Below are 26,746 nucleotides of genomic sequence, written 5' to 3'. Positions count from 1 at the left end.
AAACTGTCACGAATTTCCGGGACAAAAACATAATCCCAGGATTTTAATCGGGACGAGGATCCCAAAATCGGGATTGTTCTGGGAAAATCGGGACTGTTGGCAAGTATGTGTGTGATCTGTGGTTGGTCACCAGTGATCACATGGTACCTGGGCCAATCACAGAACCCTGTACCATGTGATAGCTGTGGGCCAATCACAGCATCACAATAGTAAACAATGAGTCATGTATGAATGCCATCCTTAACAGTTTAAACAAATACTGTTACAGTGATCATCACTGTAACAAGCAACCATAGTGTAACCCCCCCCCCCCCAAAGTAGTGCAGTGTCACTATATATATATATTTTTTTTAAAAGCTGGCCATACATGGATACTTTGTTTGTTTTCTTCTTCTTTTTTGATCCTGGAACCTTTTGATCCTTGAACCATGATTGTGTGGATGGGGAAATCCACCCTGCTGTGCTATTGTATTCTGAGAAGTTAATCATTACTTTGACTTGACTTCTCTCTAATGGGAACATCCATAGATGGATCGAAATTCGGCCGGTTCAGCAGAGACAAACAGGGTTGTTTGTAAATTTTCTTTCGATCAGTGCAAGCAGCTAATGGGCTACAGTGCTGACCAGTGTATTCTGCCAGCAGGAGTTCCTCTGTCAGAATACAATAGCACAGTGGGGAGGATTCTCCCATTCACCTCCATCGTGTGGCTGGAGGAATACGTTGGTTTGGATGATCAAAAAAAAAAGCCATGTATGACCTTAAGGGCTCTTTCACACAGGCTGTCCGATTAGGTCCGCCTGTCAGTTTTTCAGGCGGACCTGATCGGACCCTCCAGTCTCTCCTATGGACACATGTCAGCTGACACCCGTCGTTATCCAATTCTGTACTGCCCGCCAAAAACCAGATGGATGGTGATCCTATTTTCCATCCATCTGGCGGACCGGATGGAAACAGACAGTTGGTCCATTTCTACCCGATTCCCTCATAGAGGAGAGCGGGATTGTGTCTTTGTCATGCATGCACAGCAAAGCAGACGCGGACCTGTCATCTGCCTGCTTAGCGGGGATCAGTGGAACGATCCCCCGCTGAGCAAGCGGAATCCCCTACACGGAGGCACTCGTGTGAAAGAGGCCTAAATAGGAGCCCCAGGCTCCTTCAGAAAAAAAAAATAAACAAATACTGTAGCTGCTGACTTTTAATGTTAGGACACTTACATCTCTAGGAATCCAGCGGTGTCCTTACCCGAGACGATTTTTGAACCTGCTATCAGGTACTGCCGTAGGGTTGCCATCACGAAGCGCTTTGCGCTCTTTGAATGGAATGGAATGAACTCAGCTGGAAGTGGGAGTGGGTAACTGTCAAAACTAGGTACTTGCTCCCCCCAAAGGTGCTAAATGTGGCAGCGGGGGGGGGGGGGGGGGCAGACAAGTGGAGCAATCCTCTCCTTAGGCAGACAGTATGTGAGTGGTGGTGATTAATCACTTGCTGACCAGCCACTGTATATATACAGCGGCAGGCTGGCTCTATTGCACAAACCGCTCTACCCGTATGGCGGTCCGTGCACTTGACACTGTGGGTGATCATGGTACACAGATACAGAACAGGGATCTGCCTGTGTAAACAAGGCGGATCCCCGTTCTGCATAGTTGCCAACATTGAAAAAAAAATATGTGGGACACTTTTTTAGCTGTAGGCGGAGCCGTACAATAATTAGAGGCGGGGCATTCGTTTGTAGGCGTGGCTTAGAAAATGTAATAAGTGTGGCGCGCGAAGCATGCGGCGGCGAAAAATGGGCATGGCTTACGTGAAAAGTGGGCGTGGCTTATGTGAAAGTGGGCGTGACTTACGTGAAAGTGGACGTGGCTTAAATGGGCGTGGCTCAAGAGGGTGTGGTTAAAGTCTGAGATGAATGAGGGATGGAGAGGGAAAGGGGGAGAAGGAAAGGGGGAGAGGGAAATGACGGGACAGCAGCCCCAGATCCTACACAGTAGAAATATGTGTATTCTAAAAAGTTTAACAATCAGCAGATAAAGATACTCCAAACGCCTGGTGTTAACGCTTCAATCATCCCGGCACCATGGTTGTTATGGTGTCAGGATGATTGAAGCGCATTATTTCTATTACTACATTGTAATATAAAATGAAATCATTCAACTCACCATAATGCCGAATCAGTGGGATCCCTGAGCGTGTCACTAGCCACGTCGCCTGCCACCAGCAGAGTCTGTCCTTGCATCAGGTGCCCCCGGCAGAGTCTGTCCTTGCATCAGGTGCCACCAGCAGAGTCTGTCCTTGCATCAGGTGCCCCCGCCAGAGTCTGTCCTTGCATCAGGTGCCCCCGCCAGAGTCTGTATAGACCCCCTCAGTGCAGACCCCCTCCATCAGTGCAGACCCCCCCTCAGTGCAGCCCCCCCTCTATTATTGCAGCCCCCCTCTATTAGTGCAGCCCCCCTCAGTGCAGCCCCCCTCTATTAGTGCAGACCCCCCCTCAGTGCAGCCCCCCTCTATTAGTGCAGACCCCCCTCAGTGCAGCCCCCCTCTATTAGTGCAGCCCCCCCTCAGTTAGTGCAGCCCCCCCTCAGTTCGTGCAGCCCCCCTCAGTTAGTGCAGCCCCCCTCAGTTAGTGCAGCCCCCCCCTGTTAGTGCAGCCCGGCCCCCGCTCAGTGCAGGAGCGGCCGGTGTTCTGCCGAGAAACTTCCACTCGGCAATGGAGGACCCCCTGTACTGCGCAGGCGCAGCGCTTGCGCAGTACGGGGCTGGGAGCTTTCAGCAAGACACGGCGACGACGCCGTGTCTTCTGCTCGCTTCAGTGGAGAGGGGAGGGGCCGTGCAGCTAAAGAAGGCGCTTCATTGGCTGCACGGATCGAGCCCCCTTCCCCTCTCCACTGAACACTAGAGGAAGAGAGAGCGGCGGCGCCGGCCACCATTTTGCTGGAGCCCGCTGCTCCAAAAAAACAAAAAAAACAACATTCCCGATTTTCCTTATGGAAAGTCCCGATTCGGGACACTCTCCAATCGGGACAAGGGTCCCAAAATCGGGATTGTCCCGGGAAAATCCGGACTGTTGGCAACTATGCGTTCTGGCAGGAGACATCATGGAGATCTGGTGTTCCCAGTGATCGGGAACAGCGATCTCTATGATGTCCCAGTGAGCCCAGTCCCCACACAGTTAGAACACACCTAGGGAACACAGTTAACCCCTTGATCGCCCCCTAGTGTTAAACCCTTCCCTGCCAGTGTCATTTATACATTGATCAGTGCATTTTTTAAGCACTGATCAATATAATAATATCACTGGTCCCCAAAAAGTGTCACTTAAGGTCAGATTTGTCTGCCACAATGTTGCAGTCCCACAAAAAAATTGCAGTAAAAACATAGAAAAAAAAAAAAAAGTCCATAAGTCTTTCCCATAGTTTGTAGACGCGATAACTTTTGCACAAAACCAATCAATATACGCTTATTGCAATTTTCTGTTTACCAAAAATGTGTAGAAGAATATATATTGGCTTAAACTGATGAATACATTTCTTTTATATTTTTTATTAGATATGTATTATAGCAGAAAGTAAAAAATACTGTTTTTTTTTCAAAATTATTTTTTTTGTTTATAGCGCAAAAAATAAAAATTGCAGAGGTGATCAAATACCACCAAAAGAAAGCTCTTTTGTGGGGAAAAAAGGACGTCAATTTTGTTTGGGTACAATGTCGCACGACCGCGCAATTGTCAAAGCGACGCAGTGCTGTATTGCAAAAAATGGCCTGGTCATTAAGGGGGTAAAACCTTCCAGGGCTGAAGTGGTTAAACACCACCAAAAGAAAGCTCTGTCTCCAAAAAAATGATAAAAATGTCATTTGGGTAGAATGACCGCGCAATTATTCAAAGTGCGACAGTGCTGAAATCTGGCCTGGGCAGGAAGGGGGTGAAGGTGCCCGGCAGACAAGTGGTTAAGCTCCGGTTCGCACCTCCGCTGTCCGGAAATGCGTGTTTCTGCCTGCGTTCATAAAACATGCAAAACACATACTAAAACTCTAATTACACTTCTGGTGCTGCCAATTGTTAATGGCGCCCCAAACGCAGCCAGAAAACACACATTTTGTCATGGGGAGGAAAAAAAAACGTCCTGTGTGCACAAAGGCCTTAAATACCAGCGACACTTTCCCTATATGAGTGAATGAGTCCAGTGTGGTGAGCAATGCCCAGGGTTTCATTCACAAAGTGTGGCTGTCCTTTACATCACTTCTACATCACAGCGCCGTCTAGCGGCCAGCAACCGCTTCCAGCTCAGGACGCCGCTACTGTATCTATAACAACCAATCAGCATGTAACGCCGCCCCTTTCAGGTGTCACCGGCGTTCCGGCCCCGCAGAGTGTGACGACAGGCCGGGGCGGGGCCTGAGGCGGAAGTTGTTGTTGATGCTGCTGCAGTGGAGGTTGGTGTCAGTGTTGACAGAGCCGGGATCAGAGCCCGAGATTTCCCCCGAGAGCCGCGGGGACACGCAGGACCGATGAGCCGGCACTCTCATTTCTAGCGGGCTCTATGGAAGTGATGGAGAGTCCTCTGAATCTGGTGAGTGTCCCGTGTTCACCCTTCCCGGATGTCCCTGACAGCTGGCAGTCCTGGCCGGGGGGGAGGGGGAGCCGGGCAGGCTGGGCTCCTAGGGAGAGGAGGGGGGAGATACGGTGCCCTGGAGGGCCACAAAGGTGAGCAGGGTGGGGGCTGAGTGTAGGGGGTCTGCTCATAGAGTCCATCCATACATACCCAACCTATGAGGAAAGGGTTACATACCCCCCACCTGTGTATAACAAGAAATGACCGGCCTGGGGAGGAAAGGGTTACATACCCCCCACCTGTGTATAACAAGAAAAGACCGGCCTGGAGAGGAAAGGGTTACATACCCCCCACCTGTGTATAACAAGAAATGATCAGCCTGGAGAGGAAAGGGTTACATACCCCCCACCTGTGTATAACAAGAAATGACCAGCCTGGAGAGGAAAGGGTTACATACCCCCCACCTGTGTATAACAAGAAATGACCGGCCTGGGGAGGAAAGGGTTACATACCCCCCACCTGTGTATAACAAGAAATGACCAGCCTGGAGAGGAAAGGGTTACATACCCCCCACCTGTGTATAACAAGAAATGATCAGCCTGGAGAGGAAAGGGTTACATACCCCCCACCTGTGTATAACAAGAAATGACCAGCCTGGAGAGGAAAGGGTTACATACCCCCCACCTGTGTATAACAAGAAATGATCAGCCTGGAGAGGAAAGGGTTACATACCCCCCACCTGTGTATAACAAGAAATGACCGGCCTGGGGAGGAAAGGGTTACATACCCCCCACCTGTGTATAACAAGAAATGACCAGCCTGTGTGCATAACAGAGGAAACTTGCTCAGTAATAAAAGAGCCCCCATAGACAGTACAATGTGACCGTACAATCATCTCTTACCAAAACGATCCAATCAGACAGCAGGTTGTACAATCAGATGGGAATGTGTGTGGTGAACTGGTAAGCAGCCCACATTTCTGGGGAGTGACGGACGTCTGGTCCCCCCTCCTCTGTGGTTCTTCCAGGTGCTGGAGATCTTTTTGGCCGCTGTAAATCTGCAGCAGAGCAAAGGACTGGTAGCGAGGTTTGCAAACCTTAATCCATCCCCTCCCCCCCCCCTCCTTCTTCTTCCCCTTTTTTTTTTCTCTTTCTTTTTACAGACTAGAATATCTTTACTAAACCCGTTTATCTAATAATGGATTTGTTTTCTTATTCTAATAATTATTATACAGGGTCTATATAGCACTAAGAGTTTACACTGCACTTTACCACATAAGGGCAGACAGTACAATAATGTTTAATAGAGGAGGAATCAGAGGGCCCTGCTGGTTGGAGCTTACAATCTAAGGGGGGAGGGGGGGGTCAGAGAAGATACAAAAGGTAAAAGCTGTGGGGGATGGGCTGATGGAGAAAATAGAAGTACAGATGTTAGGTGGGGGGGAGGGTAGGCCTCTCTAAAGAGATGAGTTTTCAGGCTAAAGCTGGCCATAGTTCACTGGGGTCTGATAGAAAAAAAACTGAAAGGTTTCCCTAGGGTTGCCACCTCATCCCTTTAAACCCAAACACATATTCATTAGACAGGTTCTGAGGCTGATTAACCACTTCCCGCCCAGCCTATAGCAAAATGCCGGGCAGCGGTTCAGTTATCCTGACTGGACGTTATGGCATCCAGCAGGATAAGCCGCGCTTGTGTGCCCTAGGGGGTGTGCAGCACCGCGATCAGGGGGCATCACCGATCTCTGTAAAGAGCCTCTGACGGAGGCTCTTTACCACGTGATCAGCCGTGTCCAATCACAGCTGATTACAATGTAAACAGGAAGAGCCGTTTATCGTCTTTTCCTCACTCGCATCTGAATGACGCAAGTAGAGGAGAGCCGATTGGCGGCTCTGCTCACAGGGGAGGGGGGGGGGGTCTGTGCTGATTGTTTATCAGTGCAGCCCCCCCCCTGCGGTTGCCTGCCCAGGATCACCAGGTATGCCACCCTAGACCACCAGGCAGCTGCCAATCAGTGGCCATTAAAAATGCCTGCTAGTGCCACCCATAATTACCCATCAGTGCCACCCATAAGTACCCATCAGTGTCGCCTATCAGTGCCCATTGTCAGTGCCATCTCATTGGTGCCGCCTTCTCAGTGCCTGTCAGTGCAGCCTCATAAGTGCCTATCAATGAAGGTGAAAACATACTTTTTTGCCAAATTCTTTAACAGAAACAAAAACTTTTTTTTTTTTTTTTTTTAGCAAAAAATAAAAACCTCAGAGGTGATCAAATACCACCAAACGAAAAATTTTGTTTGGGTACAGTGTAGCATTGGGGTGCAACGGATCATCACCGATCCGTGATCCGAACGGTTCAGCCTGTTCGGATCGGCACACATGCGATCCGCGGAGTGCGCCGCCGCCTCAGCCTTAGGAAAGGTCGCGGCTTCGGCCTAGCCCCGGAGCGGTGGCCACCTTGGCACATCCAGCGGCCGTTTACCACGTGACCGCTCCATCAAATGACGGAGCGATCACTTGTAAACAAACCGGCGTCATGTCATGACGCCGGTTCCTCTCTCCCCTCTGTGTACTGATCTGTACAGTGGAGGGGAGAGATCAGATGGCAGCAGTGCCATTACTCTGCAATGCCCTGCCGATACTCTGCAATACCGTATTGCCAATACCCTGCCATACTTTGCCAATTCCCTGCAATACCCTGCTAATATATTATTACAGTGGGGGAGATTTTTTTTGTTGATCCGAAAATGATCCGAACCGTGACCCCTGATCCGAGGAACGCTCCGAACCGTGAGTTTTTGATCCGTTGCACCCCTAGTGTAGCATGACCGCGCAATTGTCATTTAACCACTTCAATACCAGGCCTATTCTATCACTTCTCTCCTACATGTAAAAATCATCTCTTTTTTTTTTTGCTAGAAAATTACTCAGAACCCTCAAACGTTATATATGTTTTTTTTAACAGACACCCTAGGGAATAAAATGGCGGTCATTGCAACTTTTTATCTTGCACGGTATTTGCGCAATAATTTTTCAAACGCCTTTTTTTTGAAAAAAAAAACGGTTTCATGAATTAAAAAATAAGAAAACAATAAAGTTAGCCCAATTTTTTTGTATAATGTGAAAGATGATGTTATGCTGAGTAAATGGATACCTAACATGTCACGCTTTAAAATTGCGCACACTCATGGAATGGCGCCAAACTTCAGTACTTAAAAATCTCCATAGGTGACGCTTTGAAAATTTTTACAGGTTACCAGTTTAGAGTGACAGAGGAGGTCTAGTGCTAGAATTGTTGCACATGCTCTGACACACGTGGAGATACCTCACATGTGTGGTTTGAATGGCGTTTACATATGTGGGTGAGACTTGCGTGTGCGTTCGCTTCTGAACGCGAGCTACCGGGGACAGGGACGTTTTTAAATTTTTTTTTTTTTTTTTATTATTTTTTTTTAAATTATTTTACTTGATTTTTTATTTTTTTTTATTTTTACACTATTTTTTTTTTTTGATCACTTTTTATTCCTATTACAAGGAATGTAAACATCCCTTGTAATAGGAATCGATCATGACAGGTCCTCTTTATGAAGAGATGTGGGGTCAATAAGACCCCACATCTCTCCAGGCTAGAAAGCATGAGATCGAGAAAAAAAGTTCACCGATCTCATGCTGACAGCCGCGATCGCGGCTTTGTTTACTTCCGGGAACCCAGGCGTGACGTCATAACGTTGCGCCCAGGCCTCTGACGGTCATAGAGATGACTGGTGACCATCTGGTCATGTGAGGGCCGTATTTATCCGCACTGAGATGCACAGGTGTTCTGTGCAGGTAGTCCTATTGATATCAATTGGGACACAGCTGCTGCTCCCAGTTTGCCATCTGTGCAGGTGTGTGTCCTTGAACTCACATTGTCTGTTTGGGGTCACTCATACCTACGCAGATATCAAATTGATATCTACAGCTGTGTCCATGCAGCTGTGGCATCCCAATTGACATCAATGGGACTGTCTGCATGGGTATGTACAGAACACCCATATATCCCCGTGCAGGACACGGCCCTCACACAGGCATACGCTGTAGTACACCCAATGTGAACGAGGCCTAAGACCCCATACACACTATTAGATTTTCTGCAGATTTTTGTCTTCAGATTTACCTAAACCATATAATATGAGGTCAAACCTTAAGAGCTTCAATTTGTATGCAATCGGGCAGGTCCTTGCACTACATGGTTTTGGTAAATCTGAAGACACAAATCTGCAGAAAATCTAATAGTGTGTATGGGGCTTTAAGATCAGGATCTGGAATGCTCTGTGCATTGTGCACCTGCCCCCAGCATCACAGGAAAGGTTCACCCCTCCCATTCCTTGTTTACATTTTATTTATGGAGGAGGGGGTGGAAAGGTTGGGCAATTTTGATGAGTGCTGTCTCAGCACCATTAACTTACCCCCACCACACACACACACACACACACACACACACACACACACACACACACACACACACACACACACACACACACACACACACACACACACACACACACACACACACACACACACACACACACACACACACAGAAAGATTACAGTGGGGGGGGGGGGGGGGGTTGCAGGATCAGAATTGGAAGACAGAGACAGCAGCACAAGGAAACCGAGGCCTCTCCATTGAAGGAGGGCAAACATAGGCTTTAAGCTGGTCATACACTCTATGATCTAATTGTTCAATCTCCTTTAGAACTACCAACACTATGCAATATGGAGACCTAAACAGTCCATTCAATTAGTATTAAATCAGGCCATTGTGCTACATAGTTGATAGTAGATCGAAACAAGATTGTACAAACACATTGTATGAAATATGGTGATCCATAAACTTAGGCCAGCTAGGGACACCTCTCTGATCTGTTCAGTGATGAAGCGACTACGTAGGAAAAGATAAGTGATCTGGCATCAGCTTAAGGGCCCAATCTTACCATCCCTTTCTAGTACCGCACAGCAAAACACATTGAGTGCATTGTTGTGTTGCGGTTTTGTCATTATAAATGGCACTCCATGCAGCAGCTGTGCAACGTACATCAGTGTGTTGCCATACATTGCGATGAAATACATGTCTGTCATCAGGTGCTATTCATAATGAATTTCTACTGATTACCACAAACGGTGTGAATGGTCTATTCCACCTTGCCATTGGTCACTGTTCTGGTCTTCCCCACTAGGCAATAGAAAGGCCTTGGAAGTGGTTGCTTTTTTTGGTGGGGTTGGGGATCACACGTTCACAAACATTAGAGTACCACCTTTTGGATTCAATGGCGGTGAATGAAGCATGTTAATTACCTTTTGCACCCTCAGTTCAGAGATCTACAGCTATCCTTGCTGTGCTCTTAGGTCTTGTATCACAGTTGTCTGAGGCTTTCCAAGCATTTCAAGTATAAAAATAAGGCTAAGCTTTAGCCTCATAATGTTGAAATGAACATGGACCGCTTTGCTGGTCTACATGAACTTTTCAGCCTTCATTTGTGTTGGGAGGGTCCTCCTACCTGGAAGAGGCAGGGAAGATATTTATATGCAAGTGCTAGGATGTCATTTGCTTCTACCAGCATGTGCTGTGATCTCGTATAACTAGCTCTTATGTCTAAAAGGTTCTGTCATTCTTTATAGTCACTCTCTATTGTCCTCTTTCTAGTGCAGGTTGGAAAAAGAACCCAATTGCCAAGGTCAATACATGAGCTTTAGGAACACTTCTGTTTATGAAGAGCCAGCAGCATTTGAATGATTTGATCATAGTTCTTCAGTACATGTTATAGCTAATGAAGCAGAGTTCACCTTTTAGATAGTTGCTTTCTAGGAAATAGCTGTAGCCATTGGCCCAGTGCACAGATAAAAATATACCTTAAAGGCCAGACAGACTGTCTACGTGTTTTTCCAGGCAGCACTGAGATTTGGATTTGCTGACTCATGAGCAGATGAGGTTTGTGCTTCGTTAACAACAAAGTTATTTTTATTTTTCTAATGAAAGTACATATGTAGCAGTGGTCATTGAAATCTTTCAGCATGGAGGGAAATTCTTTTATCTTTAAAGGATAACTATAAACCCAAAGACAAAAATGCAATATTTTTTAGTTAACAATCCTTAGATGTGGTGGCTGCATTAGTTCTCTCTTTTTTTTTTTTTTTGTTAGGAATATTTTCAGCCAATCAACTTCTTAGAGCTTCAGGCATTCTGTCTCTTTAGCATTTGACCTATCTGTTGGAGGGCCATCCGGTATTTGGATCTAGTGGCAAAATATCACAGCAGGGGGTTTACATCAGTCAACAGCAATGAACAAGAAGTCTCTCTGCAGTAACAGAGGTAGAGCCGATCCTGTCCTGTGCAGAACTTTGAGTTCCAGCCTTGACAGCTGTTTGTTTCTGCCATAGACAGTTGGAGGGTGGATTACCTTGGCTGTTAGTGTCTGGGCCCAGGAGAGTGTTCTCTGCACCCAGAGATGTTCCTGGACCTGTATTGCAAGTGGGGGATGTTGAATGTGGACCGCCTGGCCTCCAGGTTGAACAAAAGATTGGACAGGTTTGTATTCAATCTGGTCAAAATTCCTATCGCACACGTTCCTGGAAAGTATGGCTCTTAATAGTGGGTGCTGTAGCGATTACCAGTTGGGTCCTGGAAACATAAAGCAAGTGAACATATTCGCCAGCACACCATGGATCAACACTTCCATGCAAAGGTTACTTTTATTTAGAGAGATCACATCAGAGATAAGTGTAACGTTTCGGAGCTGCGCAGGGCCCCTTCGTCAGGCATGTGATCAGGTTTGTATTCAAGTCTAGGGAATGGCTGGCAGAAGCAATAGGTGCTCTAGTGGCTCAGTGAAAACCTCCCTGAAATGTTTTTCTCTGCTGCCCATAGATCAAGTTTGGGGGTATTCAAGTGATTCTCATTGCTCATGATTGGCCCAGGTGGATGTGGTACGTTGAACTGGTAAGGCTGTGAGCTCTGCAACACTGTCTAAATCTTCTGTCCAAAAGATTCCTTGATCACCCTTTTTGAGTTTCTGATTTTAAAAGCATGACTATTGAAGCCCAGGTTCTAAGAGACACGGAAATCTAAATTTGTGATTTCTCTGATGCTCAGGGCTTGGAAGCGCACTTTCTGTCATATGACCTGGAAGGTGTATTTGAATTGGTGTGTATTTAAGGGCCTTCCACCTCCGTGGGACAGATCCTCTCTTTTTTTTGCAGTTGGGGTGAACCAACACTTGGCTCTTAGTCATTGGCCAAATCTCTTCCCTTTCTATTCTGTTTCAGAAACTGTTGGCTTCCTATTCTTTTAATAATACCTTTGTGCAGGGGTGGTGCCCCTAGTCCAATTCCCTGTGACTCTGGAGGAATATGAATCTTGTTACATAGTGGGTGAGGTTGAAAAAAGACACAAGTCCATCAAATCCAACCTAATGTGTGTGATTATATGTCAGTATTACATTGTATATACCTTTATGTTGTGGTCGCTCAGGTGCTTATCTAATCGTTTTTTGAAACTATCGATGCTCCCGCTGATATCACCACCTGTGGAAGGGAATTCCACATCCTTGCTGCTCTTACAGTAAAGAACCCTCTACATAGTTTAAGGTTAAACCTCTTTTCTTCTAATTTTAATGAGTGGCCATGTGTCTTATTAAACTCCCTTCCGCGAAATTTTTTTATCCCTATTGTGGGGTCACCAGTACAATATTTGTAAATTGAAATCCTATCCTCTCTCAAGTGTCTCTTCTCCAGAGAGAATAAGTTCAGTACTCGCAACCTTTCCTAATAACTAATATCCTCCAGCCCCCTTATTAGCTTTGTTGCCCTTCTTTGTACTCGCTCCATTTCCAGTACACCCTTCCTGAGGACTGGTGCCCAGAACTGGACAGCATACTCCAGGTGCGGCCGGACCAGAGTCTTGTAGAGCGAGAGAATTATCATTTTATCTCTGGAGTTGATCCCCTTTTTAGTGCATGCCAATATTCTGTTTGCTTTGATAGCAGCAGCTTGGCATTGCATGCCATTGCTGAGCCATCATCTACTAGGACCCCCAGGTCCTTTTCGAGCCTAGATTCCCCCAGAGGTTCTCCCCCCAGTGTATAGATTGCATTCATATTTTTGCCACCCAAATGAATTTTTTTTACGTTTTCTACATTAAACCTCATTTGTCATGTAATTGCCCACCCCATTCATTTGTTCAGATCTTTTTGCAAGGTTTCCACATCCTGCAGAGAAGCTATTGCCTTGCTTAGCTTAGTATCGTCCACAAATACAGAGATTGAGCTGTTTACCCCATCCTCCAGGTCATTTATGAACAAATAAAATAGGATTGGTCCCAGCACAGAACCCTGGGGGACCCCACTACCCACCCCTGACCATTCCAAGTACTCCCCCTTTATCACCACCCTCTGAACTCGGCCTTGTAGCCAGTTTTCAATCCAATACAGCAAGCGCTTATGGGGAAATGCTTTTGCAAAATCCAGATACACCATGTCTACGGGCCTTCCTTTATCTAGATGGCAACTCGCCTCCTCATAGAAGGTTAATAGATTGGTTTGATAAGGACGATTGTTCATGAATCCATGCTGATTACTGCTAATGATACCGTTCTCATTACTAAAATCTTGTATATAGTCCCTCATCATCCCCTCCAAGAGCTTGCATACTATTGATGTTAGGCTTACTGGTCTGTAATTTCCAGGGATGTATTTTGGGCCTTTTTAAATATTGGTGCTACATTGGCTTTTCTCAGATCAGCTGGTACCATTCCAGTCAGTAGACTGTCAGTAAAAATTAGGAACAATGGTCTGACAATTACTTGACTGAATTCCCCAAGTACCCTCGGGTGCAAGCCATCTGGTCCCGGTGATTTATTAATGTTAAGTTTCCCAAGTCTAATTTTAATTCTGTCCTCTGTTAAACATGGAGGTGCTTCCTGTGATGTGTCATGAGGATCAACACTGCAGTTTTGGTTACTGAAGCCCCCCCCGATTCCCTCGTGAAGACTGAGAAGAAGAATACATTCAATACCTTCACCATCTCCCCATCCTTTATAACCAGATGTCCTTCCTCATTTTTTTTGGGCCAATATGGTCCGTCCTCCCTTTTTTTTTTTTTTTTTTTTTTTTTTTTACTGTTTACATACTTAAAGAATTTCTTGATATTTTTGCTTTCCTCCGCTAAGTGTCTTTCGTGTTCTATCTTAGCCGCCCTAATTGCACCCTTACATTTCTTGTTGCGTTCTTTATAAAGTCTGAATGCTGTTGATGATCCCTCAACCTTGTATATTTTTGAAGGCCTACTCCTTTGCTTTTATATGCATTTTTACATTGGAGTTAAGCCACCCAGAACTTTTATTAGCTCTTCTAAATGTATTACCCAATTGGGATGCATTGGCTAATGCCTTTATTAAATATGCTCTTAAAGCAAACCCATCTCTCCTCCGTGTTCTTTGTTCCTAAGATTTTATCCTAATTTATGCCTTCTAGCGAGGTTCATAGTTTAGGGAAGTTGGCCCTTTTGAAATCCAGTGTCTTTGTATTCCACTTATGTTTCCTATTAGTGTGATTTATACTAAAGCCAGTTGACCTGTGATTGCTGTTTCCTAAATTGCCCCGTATTTCAACACTCGTGATCAGGTCTGTATTGTTGGTAATTAGTAGATCCAGTAATGCTTTATTTCTAGTAGGTGCGTCTACCATCTGAAACATGAAATTGTCCTGCAGGACATTTAGGAACTGGCGAGCCTTAAGGCCCGTACACACAATCGGACTTTTTGACAACAAACATGCAAATTAGCTGTTTTAAGGCAACATCCGACCGTGTGTATGCTCCATCAGACAAACTTTTTTGGTTTTCATCTGACTTTTGTTGGCTGTGCGAACAGACAAACTTTCCGGCAACAAAAGTCCGATGGAGCAAAGTCCGATCGTGTGTACACAAAACCATTGGACTTTTGTACAAACTACAAACACGCATGCTCAGAACCAATGCAAAAGATCAGTCAACAATACAGAGGTTGACCAAAGGGTGGCGCCGGATAATTGAACATCCTCTTTTTGAAGTGTCGTCAGTACGTTGAAACGTCACTACATTCGTGTTTGTAGCCGAAAAAAGTCCTACCGTGTGTATGCTTAATTAGTTTACAATGCCCTTTGTACAAAAATCCTTGGGAAAGTTTGTACAAAGTCTGATCGTGTGTATGAGGGTTAAGACAAATGTGTGGTTCCCTCCACCCAGTCTGTGTCTGGATAATTAAAATCCCCCATTATGATAACACTTCCCATTCTTGCTGCTAATCCAAATTGTGATAGATCCGTCTCCCCCTCCTCCATCAGGTTAGGGGGCCTTGTCCTTCAGAACGTCTCATTTGAACCAGAGAAAATCTTCTCTACACTTCCACAAGATTGTATTTTCTGTGTCTGAGCTGGTGGCTTTATTCTGAAAGAAATTTTTTTTGGCCTTGCACAAGGGCAAAGTGGTATTAACCACTTGACCACTGGGCACTTAAACACCCTTCCTAACCAGACCAATTTTCAGCTTTCAGTGCTCACACATTTTGAATGACAATTACTCAGTCAGGCAACATGCTACCCATATGAATTGTTTGTCCTTTTTTTCACACAAACAGAGCTTTCTTTTGGTGGTATTTGATCGCCGCTGGGCTTTTTATTTTTTGCGCTATAAATGAAAAAAGACCGAAAAATTTGTAAAAAAGAAAAGAATTTTTCTTTCGGTTATAACATTTTGCAAATTAGTCATTTTTCTTCATAAATTTTGGTCAAAATTTATACTGCTACATATCTTTGGTAAAAATAACCCAATTCAGTGTATATTATTTGGTCAGTTTGAGAGTTTTATAGTCTACAAGCTATGGTGCCAATCACTGAAAATTTATCACACCTGATAAACTGATGGCCTGTCTCATTTCTTGAGACACTAACAAGCCAGGAAAGTACAAATACCCCCCTCCCCCCCAAATGACCCCTTTTTGGAAAGTAGACAATCCAAGGTATTGAGTAAGAGGCATTGTGAGTTTTTTGAAGTTGTATTTTTTGTGAGACACTGATGGGCACTGATGAGCACTGATGTGGCAAGGATGAGCATGGATGGAGCATGGATGAGCACAGATGGATGGAGCATGGATGAGCACAGATGGATGGAGCATGGATGAGCACAGATGGATGGAGCATGGATGAGCCAGGCATGGGGCACGGATTGAGCATGGATGGAGCATGGATAGGGACACGTGAGGCATGGATGAGCATGTATGGGGACACGTGAGGCATGGATGAGCCAGGAATAAATGGATGGGCACAGATCAGCACTGTGGGCACTCCAGAGACAGCCCACAGCGCTGCTGCACCCGGCTCCCTCCTCTCCTCGCAAACTGTACTGATCGGTGCGAGGAGATGAGCTGCACCGGACAAGCTCCGGTTTGTTGACAGGTGATCGCTCCGTCATTGGACGGAGCAATCACGTGGTAAAGGGCTGCTGTCACACGGGAGCACGATTCTTTGAGGACGTCCATGGACGCCCTCCCAGAATAAGCCGACCGCGCTGTAGCCGTCTCTCAGCTATGGCCTGGTCGGCATGTGGTTAATGCCCTTTGCTATCTAATGTGGGCCTCACACACACTGCTGCTCTTAACTTGCGTTTAGGAGCTTTTGGTGTGTATTTTATTTTTAAAGCCCCTGAACTCCATTCAATAAAAGCCTATGTGCCCATGCCACACATGGGCTTTTACCAGAGTTTAGAAGCAGGCAGAAAAAACTCAAAACACAGCAAAATCCCACGTTTAGTACTTCAGAGTTTATTTTAATGGCCAGAATAAATTAAAAATTCTGGCCAATGAAATAAACACCCAAACACTGCTAAACGTGTCTAAACTGATTTTAAAAAATGCAGCTTAGGTGAGTTCATAACGTTATGAGTTCATAACGCTGTTTTCTCATCTCACCTTCCAGGATGGCAACGCGTGAGAGATGATAGGCTTCTCCCTACAGGAAAAACAATCGGTTTCCAGCTGTTTAAAAGGCCCCACCTTACCCCTTGTCCTCCAGTATTGATTGTGTTTCTCCCACAGCGAGTGTGTGTGTTTGTTTTGTTTTTTTTCTATGACCAGAAGACAGAGTTAGGAATGCTGGTGCCTCGGAGCTTCTCACAGGTTGCTTCCACGACATTGTGCAGGCGGTTTGGGTGTAGCCGAATCCCCCGCCATTGCACGCCTCTCAGCAGCTTGGGTCTCCTCCTGTCTTCCCCTGTGTTCAGAGGGTATCATTTCTCTGTAAAGACACCAAGGGGTGGACCTTGCACGCTCCAAGCCTCGCTCTGAGCCGGAGCTTCCGGTCAGGGCTGGAAGAGGGTGGAGCGTGCCCAGTGTGACCCAGGAAGTGGGTTTAAAGCGTGAAGAAGACACCAGACCCGGGTGGCTGTGGAGGCGGAAGCTTTCCTGTTTGCACCAGGACTAAGCGAGCTGCAGGGAGCTGAAAGTCTGCCATGACCCTCCTCATGGAAAAGGAGGATGGAAAGACAGCACAGGTGGCTGCAGGCAAGAGCAAGTTGGGGCTGGGTAAGTGCCTTTTACCTATTTTGGGGGGTGACACTAGGCTAGCCCTTAGTTGTCCCTGGTATACCCCCATGCTCTCACCTCTGGGGATAGGGGACTGCAGCCATGTTTAAGGGGACAGGAAGAGTGTCGGACAACCAGGAAGCAGACTTCCTCAGCCGCCAACTGGTCAGGCACTGGAAACTGAACCCGATAATATTTCGGGTGCTAGTTCAGAATTTCAGCTGCCCAGAGATAGATCCTTTTTGCCAATCCAAAAGAACAGAAAGGTAAAGACATTTTTCTCTATCTGTCAGGAAAGAGAGTCAGAGGGCCTGGATGCCCTAGCATAGAGCTGGAACTTCCAGTTGGCTTACGCCTTTCTCCCTCTGGCACTGATTCCGCGAGTCATTTAGAAACTCAACCAGTCCCCGGGCCTATTCCTCTTAGTGGCCCTGTGGTTGCTGAGGAGGGCTTGGTTTGCGACCTTGAAGGCGCTGTCAGTAGTGCCTCTCTGGAAGCTTCTGGACCTTCTCTCTAAGGGTTCAGCGCTATACCCCAGACCGGAGTTTTTTCACCTGACAGCCTGGTTAGTGAGCACCAGATCCTCAGGTATAAGGTTTGCTCAGACCGTGATGGACCCTCTCCTCTTGAGCAGGATGCCAGTAACAGGGAAGATATACTCAAATATGGAAAATCTTTTGTACTTTGGTGTAAACGAAAACAGCTTGTTTCCACCTCTGTTCCTGTAGTCCTAGAATTTCATCAGGATGAAGTAGAGAAGGGTGTGGCTGTCAACACCTTTCGAGTACAAGTGGCAGCTTTTTCTGTTTCTATAGCGAAGGAACCTTTTAAAAGAGGTTTGGTGGCGAGAGATAGGGCTACCCCTGTCATGAAAGATAGGTTCCCGCCTTGGGACCTAACGAGGGTACTAGAGGTTTTATCTTGACACCCCTTTGAACCCTTAGAAGAAGTTTCATTTAAGTTTTTGACTTTAAAATTAGCCCACCTCCTAGCTATTACTACAGCCAGAAGGGTAGGAGACTTGCAGGGTCTATCCATTAAAGTGGATGTAAACACTAAAAAAAAATCCTAAGACAAAGGCATAACGAGCTAGTATGCATGCATAGCATACTAGCTCATTATGAATTACTTACCTGAGATCGAAGCCGCCGCAGCGGTCCTCATTCACCGCTCCGGCGGCCGACAACGCTCCCGGGGGTTACTTCTGGGTATCGCGGCTCCAGCGCTGATTGGCCTAATTACAGACTTGCCTGTAGTAAAAAGTGGTTGTAAAGGGTTTACAAGCACTTTAAGGAAGTGGTTGTAAAGTGGAATTTATTATGCTCCTCTAACCTTCCAGGGTCTCATCTAGCTGCATGTTCAGCCTTTTATTTATAACTATATGGCCATTATCACAGAGACGTTGAGTGGTCCTATCTAATTTCCTGATTATTATAGTTATCACTTCCCCCAGCAGCCACAGCTAGAGCCAGAAAGATCTGTTACAGTCATTAGGCACAGTAAGTATAAGAAACCCTATATATCAATGTTATAAGTAACACATCTGGGAGGGAAAGGTTTGTGACAAGCATTTGAAGGGGATTTCCATTGTATGATGTGTTCCTTCTCAGCAGGTTAACACTAATAAAAATATTAGTAAACACTAATATAAATATTAGTAATAAACACAAAAAAAAAATATCTTACCTAGTGTGTATTGCCTGCAGTTTGGTGTTCTGAGTTGGTAAAGGTTCTTATTATGCTTCAAGCTGAGCTCCGGGTACAAAAACAGTTTATTTGACTGAAATTTTTTAAATTCACTTTGTGTACACCATATACCTTTTACAAACACAGATATTCGCTTGTAAAAGTAGCGGCGACATCATCACTGTGGGTGGAACCTAGCAGGCCCACCCACTGCAGACAGCCAAAGTGAGGCGGATACCAGACCAGTCACCCTGCTAAGAAGAGAGAGCAGTAGTGATCGATCTTTATGCACCTAGGCAAAGTGCTGTATTACTGCTCAGATCTTTAGTAAATAAACAAAAGATCAGTAAGATTCAGGTAAAATACACATGCCTTTTCTATTTGGACCATATTCGTTTAGCTTTAAAGCTCCAGTGGGAGTAAAGTAATTGCTAACAGGGCTGCCAAGTAAAAACAGTGTTTGCTCGGAAGCCTTTTCTCTCTTTTAGCATACACTTCCAGGAGAGAGACCTGTCATCAGAAATGTGTTCGCACTGAAAGGTTTGTGATGATTGCTACAGGTCTGTGCAACATCAAAATGCTGGTTATTGAAAACTAGCTTCCTATACCCTACCCAGTCATCACAAACCTTAAACAGATTGACCTCTTGGGCAGAAATTGCATAGAGAGGTTTTCCTTTCCTAGCGGCTGTCAGATTGGCTTTACAAGTAAAGGGTTGATGTCCTCCATACCGGGGTGATCTCTATGCTGTACATTGTGCAGCCTGTCATTAATATTGATAACATTTCTGGTTATAGTCAGGAAGCTGTGTGAGTGCTAGCACCTGTGCATCCCAGCAGCCTCTGAGCCAGCCAGCAGCCTATGGTGACATAGTGTATGTTTTCAACACTGTACATTCCTATGCTGTTCCTCACTTGTTTTGCTTCTGATAGGTAAGGTTATTCATTAATATATGCCCTGGGCTGCTGTCATATTGTCCTGGTGTCATGCTTTTTTGCACTCACAAGCCTGCTAGACTAAAGCCACACTATAATGCTGCGATGTCTTTATGTTAGTTACTACCTGTATTCAGCAGTATGATGTTAACAACTGGGGAGGCACCAGGTAGTCTTGTATGTCTGATGAAATCAGAGATTTATCATAGCTATACATTCACCAAGTCCTAAAGCCAGACAGACTAGTTTTTTGCAATCACTTTTCTGTTGTCTGTTCAAGAACCACAGGGTTGATTTAATAAAGGGGTAGAGACTATTATGCCGCGTACACACGACTGGACTTTCCGGCAGAAAAGGTCCGACGGAACGAATCCGGACACTCCAATTGTGTGTGGGCTTCATCGGACCTTTTCTGTTAAAATCTGATGGACCTTAGAAATAGAACATGTTTCAAATCTTTCCGACGGACTCGATTCCTATTGAAAAAAACGTTTGTCTGTATGCTAGTCCGACGGACCGAAAACGACGCAAGGGCAGCTACTGGCTATTGAACTTCCTTTTTCTAGTCCGGTCGTACGTCATCACATTCAAAACGATCAAGCTTTGGTGTGATCGTGTGTAGGCAAGTCTGTTTTGTCGGAACTCCGTTGAAAAGTCCTTTGGAGTTCAGTCCGACGAGAAGTCCGCTCGTGTGTACGCGGCATAAGACTGTTCACTTAGTGAGTTTTTAACAAGCTTAGATCAAGTAGTAATTTAAATATATATTTTTAGGGCTGAAGCAACTAATCAATTATGAAATTAATTGATTTACTATTTTCATAGTCTATTAATCGGCCAGTAACATAATAGGGTTAAAAAGTGAAAATGAGCCCTTTATAGTACAAAAAGAGAAAATAATTGCTACTGTAAATATTACTTTCACAGTTCTACAGTAAAAAAATGAACCCCTTACAGTAGTGATTTTTTTTTTTGTACTATAAAGGGCTAATTTTAGTTTTTTTTTTTTTTTTTAACTCCATTATGTTACTAAACGTCTTAGACCTGGTTCACATCTAATGTGTTTTTTTTTTTTGTTTTTTTTTTGGTGCTTTTTGCAGATACGCACTACAGTTCATTTACATGGTTTCCTATGGGACATGTTCACACCTATGCTTTTTTTAGCCTCTGAGTATTTGGAAAGGGTCAGGGACTTTTTTTTTTCATGCTAAACTGTGCTTTTTTGGCTCAATATACTTCAATGGAGAAGGTGCAGAAAAGCATGTAATGCGTTTTTGCAGCAATTTGTGTTTTTTTTTTTTTTTTTTTTTTTTTTTTAATCTACCCAACAACAAATTGGCAAAAAAAATGCAAAAACGCAAATCGCAGCAAAATGACGTGCGCAAAAATCAAAACGCACAGCAAAAACCACTGCAGAAACAGATCAAAAGCAAACTGCATAGGTGTGTACCGAGCCTTATGCTGGCCACATGGATCAATTTTCAGACGAGACTATTCAGGCGAAAAATCTTTGTACATTCACTGAATGAAATAATTTTTTGAAATTTTCACTTGTTTTTAACCTTCTGTTTTTAAAACTAATGTAATTTCTGAACAAAAACCACATACTGTCTGAACATTCCTTTTGACCAAGAAGTTTTCTATTTCCAAATTTTCCCGTCACCAGGGTTGAAAATGAACGTCGATTTGACCCCACTAACAATTAGAAAATCGAATGAACGTTCTTTAAAATGACTTTTGTTTTATTTTTTTAAGGAAGACATTGTTTTTTAAATAAAAACATTTGATCTGAGTCTGATATTTACCAGATTCACCCTTTAATAGTATATACAGTATATCTCCTCTAATAGTATATACAGTATATCTCCTCTAATAGTATATACAGTATATCTCTTCTGTCTGTTCTCAGAGTGGATTAGAGATTTTGCTCCCTAATCATATAGTTGGTTATATTTACCCCTGCATAGAGATGTTTAAGAATAAATTGCCTTTTTTTTTTTAAAACTTCACATCTTAACTAAATTATAAACCACAATTTTTTCACGGTTATTTACTGATTTAACAATTAGTGAAAATTATCGTTAGTTGCAAAATATATATTCCCCCCCCCCCCCCCCCCGTGACTTCACCATTAATATCAACAACACAACCACTGGTCCCTCCACACATGCCAGGGTCCTGGCTGGACCTCTCCTTCAGCCCCCACATCCAATCACTGGCTAAATCCTGCCGCCTTAACCTCCGCAACATCTCCAGAATTCGACTCCTCCTGACTAATGTACTGTAATTGTGTTGTCCCCCCTATTCATTGCAAAGCGCTGCATAAACTGTTGGTGCTATATGAATCGTGAATATAAATATATATAGTAATTTTTTTTTTTTTGTGCTGAAAATGCACCCCTTGGCTTATACTGGAGTCCTAGAGTCCTCCCGGCGCTGTCCCCATCTGCAGCCTTATCTCCCAGCGCTGTGATACATTCAGTCTAGCCGGCGATCATGCAGTGTACCAAAGCCCCGCCTCCTCCTTGTCCGTTATAGGCTGATCACTGACTCACTGCTGAGAAACCGAGTCAGTGTTCTGTCACGGACGAGGAGGAGACGGGGCTTTGGCAACTGCATGGCTGCCGACTAGACTGAATATATCACAGCGCCGGGAGATAAGGCTGCAGATGGGGACAGCGCCGAGAGATCATAACGCCGGCAGATGGGCACAACGCTGATCAGGTGAGGCTGAGGCATGCAGATGGGGGACACAGTGAGGCTAAAGCATGCAGATGGGGGACACAGTGAGGCTAAGGCATGCAGATGGAGGACACAGTGAGGCTAAGGCATGCAAATGGGCACAGTGAGGCTGCAGATGGGCATTGTTGACCCTCTTTTCCATTTACAGTAGCTGCTGCATTCTCACCCTAGGCTTATAAGTTTTCCCAGTTTTTTGTGGTAAAAGTAGGTGCCATCGGCTTATACTCGAGTATATACGGTACATATAAATATACATTTTTAAATTTAATTTTTGGTTTCTCTTGTACTTGATTTTTTTTTTTTTTTTTTAAAGTAACCCACATTTCAGCGAATATATTATTTTCTTTGTAAAGTGAACATACATTGATGAACAGCCTCTATTACATTGGTAAATCAATCTACTATCTTAAATATCTTAAAATCTTCTAGATTGTACAGGTGGGCTCCTGAAATCTACTCAAGATTGTTTAACACTTGGGTCCAATTCACACTTTAGCTGAGCATCTAACGTCATTTTTCGGGGTGTGTTTTTTATTTTTTTAATTTTTTTTCAAGCATTTGTTACAGGCTTTTTTGCATGGATTTGCACATGTTTTAGGGTCCTTTCACACGGGGTGGATCCGTGAGGATCCGCCCCGTGAACATCCGCTTGCTCAGTGGGGATCGCTCCGTGGATCATGCAGCGACGGACCTGTCAGAGCGCTGCTCTCCCCTATGGGGGATCGGATGATGACGGACCGTAGAGTCCGTCGTCGCCCAATCCGAAAACGAATGGAAAAGTAGGTTTTTCCTCCGTTACACTTTTTCGGATCGGAGGTCTATGGAGGGGTCCGTTCAGGTCCGCCTAAAAAACTGACTGGCAGACCTGAACGGATCGTTCATGTGAAAGAGGCCTTAGGCTTCAGGGTTTGTTTTTTTGTTTTTTTTTTTTGGAAAGCTAGTTACAAGGCAAGTTTTTCAGGTACTCCCACTGAAGTCAGAAAGCATGACCCTGCCCCAAAAGAAGCCCATGTACTTTTCAGAGTAATGAGCTTCAAGTGATATTACACTCATGTGTTAATGGACATCGCTAAGTATATAATGGAAGTCTTGCTGAGTATCTCTGGTGAAGCATCAAATCACTTAGATGTGAATGAGGCCTAAAAAGGTTTTTGTTTCACTTAAAAAACAACAAATAACTAAACGCAATAGTAAAAATGACCCCCTACACCAGGGATATGCAGTCCCATCATGCCTCTGGCTCTGGGTGTCATGCTTGTGGCTGCCAGTCTTGCTATGCCTCATGGGACTTGTAGTTCTGCAACAGCTGGAGGTCCGCTAATTGCATATCCCTGCCCTACACCCACCTTAAGCACACAGTGTAATCTCTGAATCTATGTTCTGTTTCATCTGCTGGGAAAAAAGCCAACACAACAATTATGTTCTACGGGTGGAGTTTACAAATTTAGATGCTGACAAAAATTCATATAGTATTCAGGATACAGCTAGCTCAAGCTGTTTGTCAGCAGACAGCTTTAAGAAGCTATGATGTGTGAACTTTCTTTAACAATAGTATAGAAGGCACTTAATGGCCACTAGATACAATTTTTGATGCTTACTGATTCCCTGATTGTTGTATTTTATCCAGATTTGTTCAGATCTGTTTGATCAAAATCTTTCATGTGTTGGCTTGCAACAGAACTGCTTGCCCGTGTGGCAGTAATTCTCTGGCACGTAAAGTACTATCCTCATGTGGTCTTAAAATGGGCATATCCTCTTAACAGGCTACTTTAAGAGACATCTTAAAGTTCAACCCACTGCCCCACTGCAAGGGTTAATTGCTTGTTTTAGTCTAGGAGGGCAACAAAACAAAATGATTTACTTGCATGATCCCCTCCTCCTCCTGCAGCTAGACCGGTCTCCCCAACCCCTTACTCCCCAAGCTCCAGCGGTCTAGGATCCTGACGTCAAGACAAAAGTAGGGTCCATAGCCCTGCATTGGACCTGATGACGCTGAGGGAGTCCACCAGTGGAGCATGGGGAAGAGCCATCTGCCAGAGGAGCAGAGAATTGGGTAATACCCCCCCCCCCCCTTCCCCAGACAAAATGGTTTATTAAACCTTGTTATGCAGGCGCAGCCCCATTGCAAGGGAGCATTTAAAATGTTCCTGAAATTTGGGCTTTAAACTCTAATCCTAAAATCACATCACCAGTTATCCAAGCCATCATCTTACATAATCTGCTTGAAAAAAATTCCATCTAGTTCAACCAGTCAATCATCTGTAGCAATGCTTAGCCCTAAGGCCCCTTTCACACTTGCAGACCTTATGTCCGTATTTCATGCATCCGTTTTCGGATGAAATACGGACATACATGCATCCCTATGGGATAGCGGGTGTCAGCGGATGAACATCCGCTGACACCCGATATCATCCGTCCCCGCTATGGTCCGCTTCTGCAGATGGAGGAAAGTCCTATTTTTATGTCCGTGTTCATCCGATCCCCCATAGGGGAGAGCGGAGATCTGACAGAGCTGTGCAGGGACCGCCCTGTCATCCACCGGCTCAGCGGGGATCAACGGAGCGATCTCCGCTGAGCAAGCGGAGGTTCACGGGGTGGATCATCACGGATCCTTCCCGTATGAAAGGGGCCTTATCGGTGTTTCATGATTTCTATGGGCTGTAATGGTGGCAGGACAAAAAAATGGCAGCTATTTTTCCACTTGCACTACCGTCATAGTTTGATTTCAGATCCCTCTAATAACATCTGTACCTCTCCGCTGTCACGGGGCAGATTGACAGCCTAATACTTCTGTGTCACTGCTGTTAATTGTTTTGTAGAGCAAATCTCTTTCCTGTGTCATGTGACTATATTACATATTACCAATCAAAGGCTGGAGCAAAATTTCCTACTAAGCTGCACCTTTTAAAACAGAAAGCCGACCAACAGGATCATGTGATCTGATATTAGAATACAACTTTACCGTACTTCCTCATGGGTTTTAGGTTTTTGTTTTTTTTTGTTTTTTTTTTTTTGTTTGTGAACTGAATTTCTCTGCTGAGCTGGCTTTATTCTGGAGCCTCGCCTTGGAATGGCTGTATTTTAGGTAAGGGTATATATTAATAAATGTAAGCAAATTTGCTGTAGCTGGAGCAATTTGGATCATGCTTTGCTGTTTTTTTTTTTTTTTGCCTTTCTCTGGATCAACTGTGGGTGTAGGATTGTATAAAATGTTTTTTTTTCTCTTTCTATTGGTTGAACTGGATGGCCTTGTCTTTTTTTCAACCAGACTAACTATGTAACAGCAAGGTGATCGTGATTTTTAATGATTCATCACAGCAATGCTAATCCCAGTATCATGTTCTTGTACTTACAGGCACATCAACAAAGCAGGAAAGCAGACAGGTTTCTGGCTACAGGGAAATATGAAGAGGCAATCGCTTGTCACAGAAAAGCTGCTGGTATGTCCTTTACTGGCCATTTTCATCATTCAGTGGAGGATTATATTTGAGTGTTTTTTTATAGTGTGCATATGGTAACGGGGTTGTTGTATCAACACCTTCAAGGCTCTAAGTGAAAAAGGAATCTAAAGAAACCCTGTACACAGACTAGTCATTTCAACAGGACTCTTCTAAAAGATTATATGTGCATTTAAAATATTTAATACATGCTATTTAAATGTAAATGTCTCACTTGTGTAGACATCCAAAACCCCTGAGGCTGCTGCTCGGTGCCACCATCTTGGATGTGATATCAGAAGACACTCTATAGTATTCTTCACTTCCTCCCTGGCTGCTACACAAAAGATGTAGAGAGGTTAAAGGAAAGACAGAGTAGCTGGATCAGCACAGACAGTAATTAGACACTCCCGGAAGAGGAGAGGGCTAAGGTATGCAAGAAGAGAGAGATGTGCTAAGTAATTTACTCTCCCTGTAGTAGACCAATTTTTTAGCAAGTTCATAGGCACATTGCAAGTCAGGTAAACTTTTAAAATACTTGATAATTCTTTGGTTTTACCTGTATTTTTTTTTTAAGTTGATGACAAGGGTCTCTCTTAAAGTGATACTAAAGTCTTGTTTTTTTTTTTTTTTTTCCCCGTTAAATATAACAAACGTGTTATACTTACCTGCTCTGTACAGTCGGTTTTGCACAGAACAGACCAGATCCTCCTCTTCTTGGGTCCCTTGCTGGCACTCCTGGCTTCTCCCTGTTGACAGCCCCCACAGTAAGCAGCTTGCTATGGGGGCACCGGAGCCGCAGGTCCCTGT

General features: G+C 44.5%; 1 protein-coding gene across 2 annotated transcripts in view; it reads left to right on the top strand.

Annotated features, from left to right (window-relative positions):
• Positions 1-4,352: 4,352 nt before the first annotated feature.
• NRBF2 (nuclear receptor binding factor 2) overlaps positions 4,353-26,746 on the top strand; it is a 41,902-nt gene continuing 19,508 nt past the window's right edge. Inside the window, exons 1-2 of one of the 2 annotated variants that reach the window (XM_073596254.1) lie at positions 4,353-4,569; positions 25,855-25,939. In XM_073596254.1, the coding sequence (XP_073452355.1) occupies positions 25,904-25,939 (36 nt within the window). In that variant the 5' untranslated portion in view covers positions 4,353-4,569; positions 25,855-25,903. The remainder of the gene's footprint in view (positions 4,570-25,854; positions 25,940-26,746) is intronic. The other variant, XM_073596253.1, reaches the window with a different exon arrangement.

Source organism: Aquarana catesbeiana, linkage group LG08 (genome assembly GCF_042186555.1).
Source record: "Aquarana catesbeiana isolate 2022-GZ linkage group LG08, ASM4218655v1, whole genome shotgun sequence".
In the NCBI taxonomy this organism is placed as follows: Eukaryota; Metazoa; Chordata; class Amphibia; order Anura; family Ranidae; genus Aquarana; species Aquarana catesbeiana.
The sequence above is the reverse complement of the archived record's forward strand: the minus strand, read 5'-3'. Positions and strand labels throughout refer to the sequence as shown.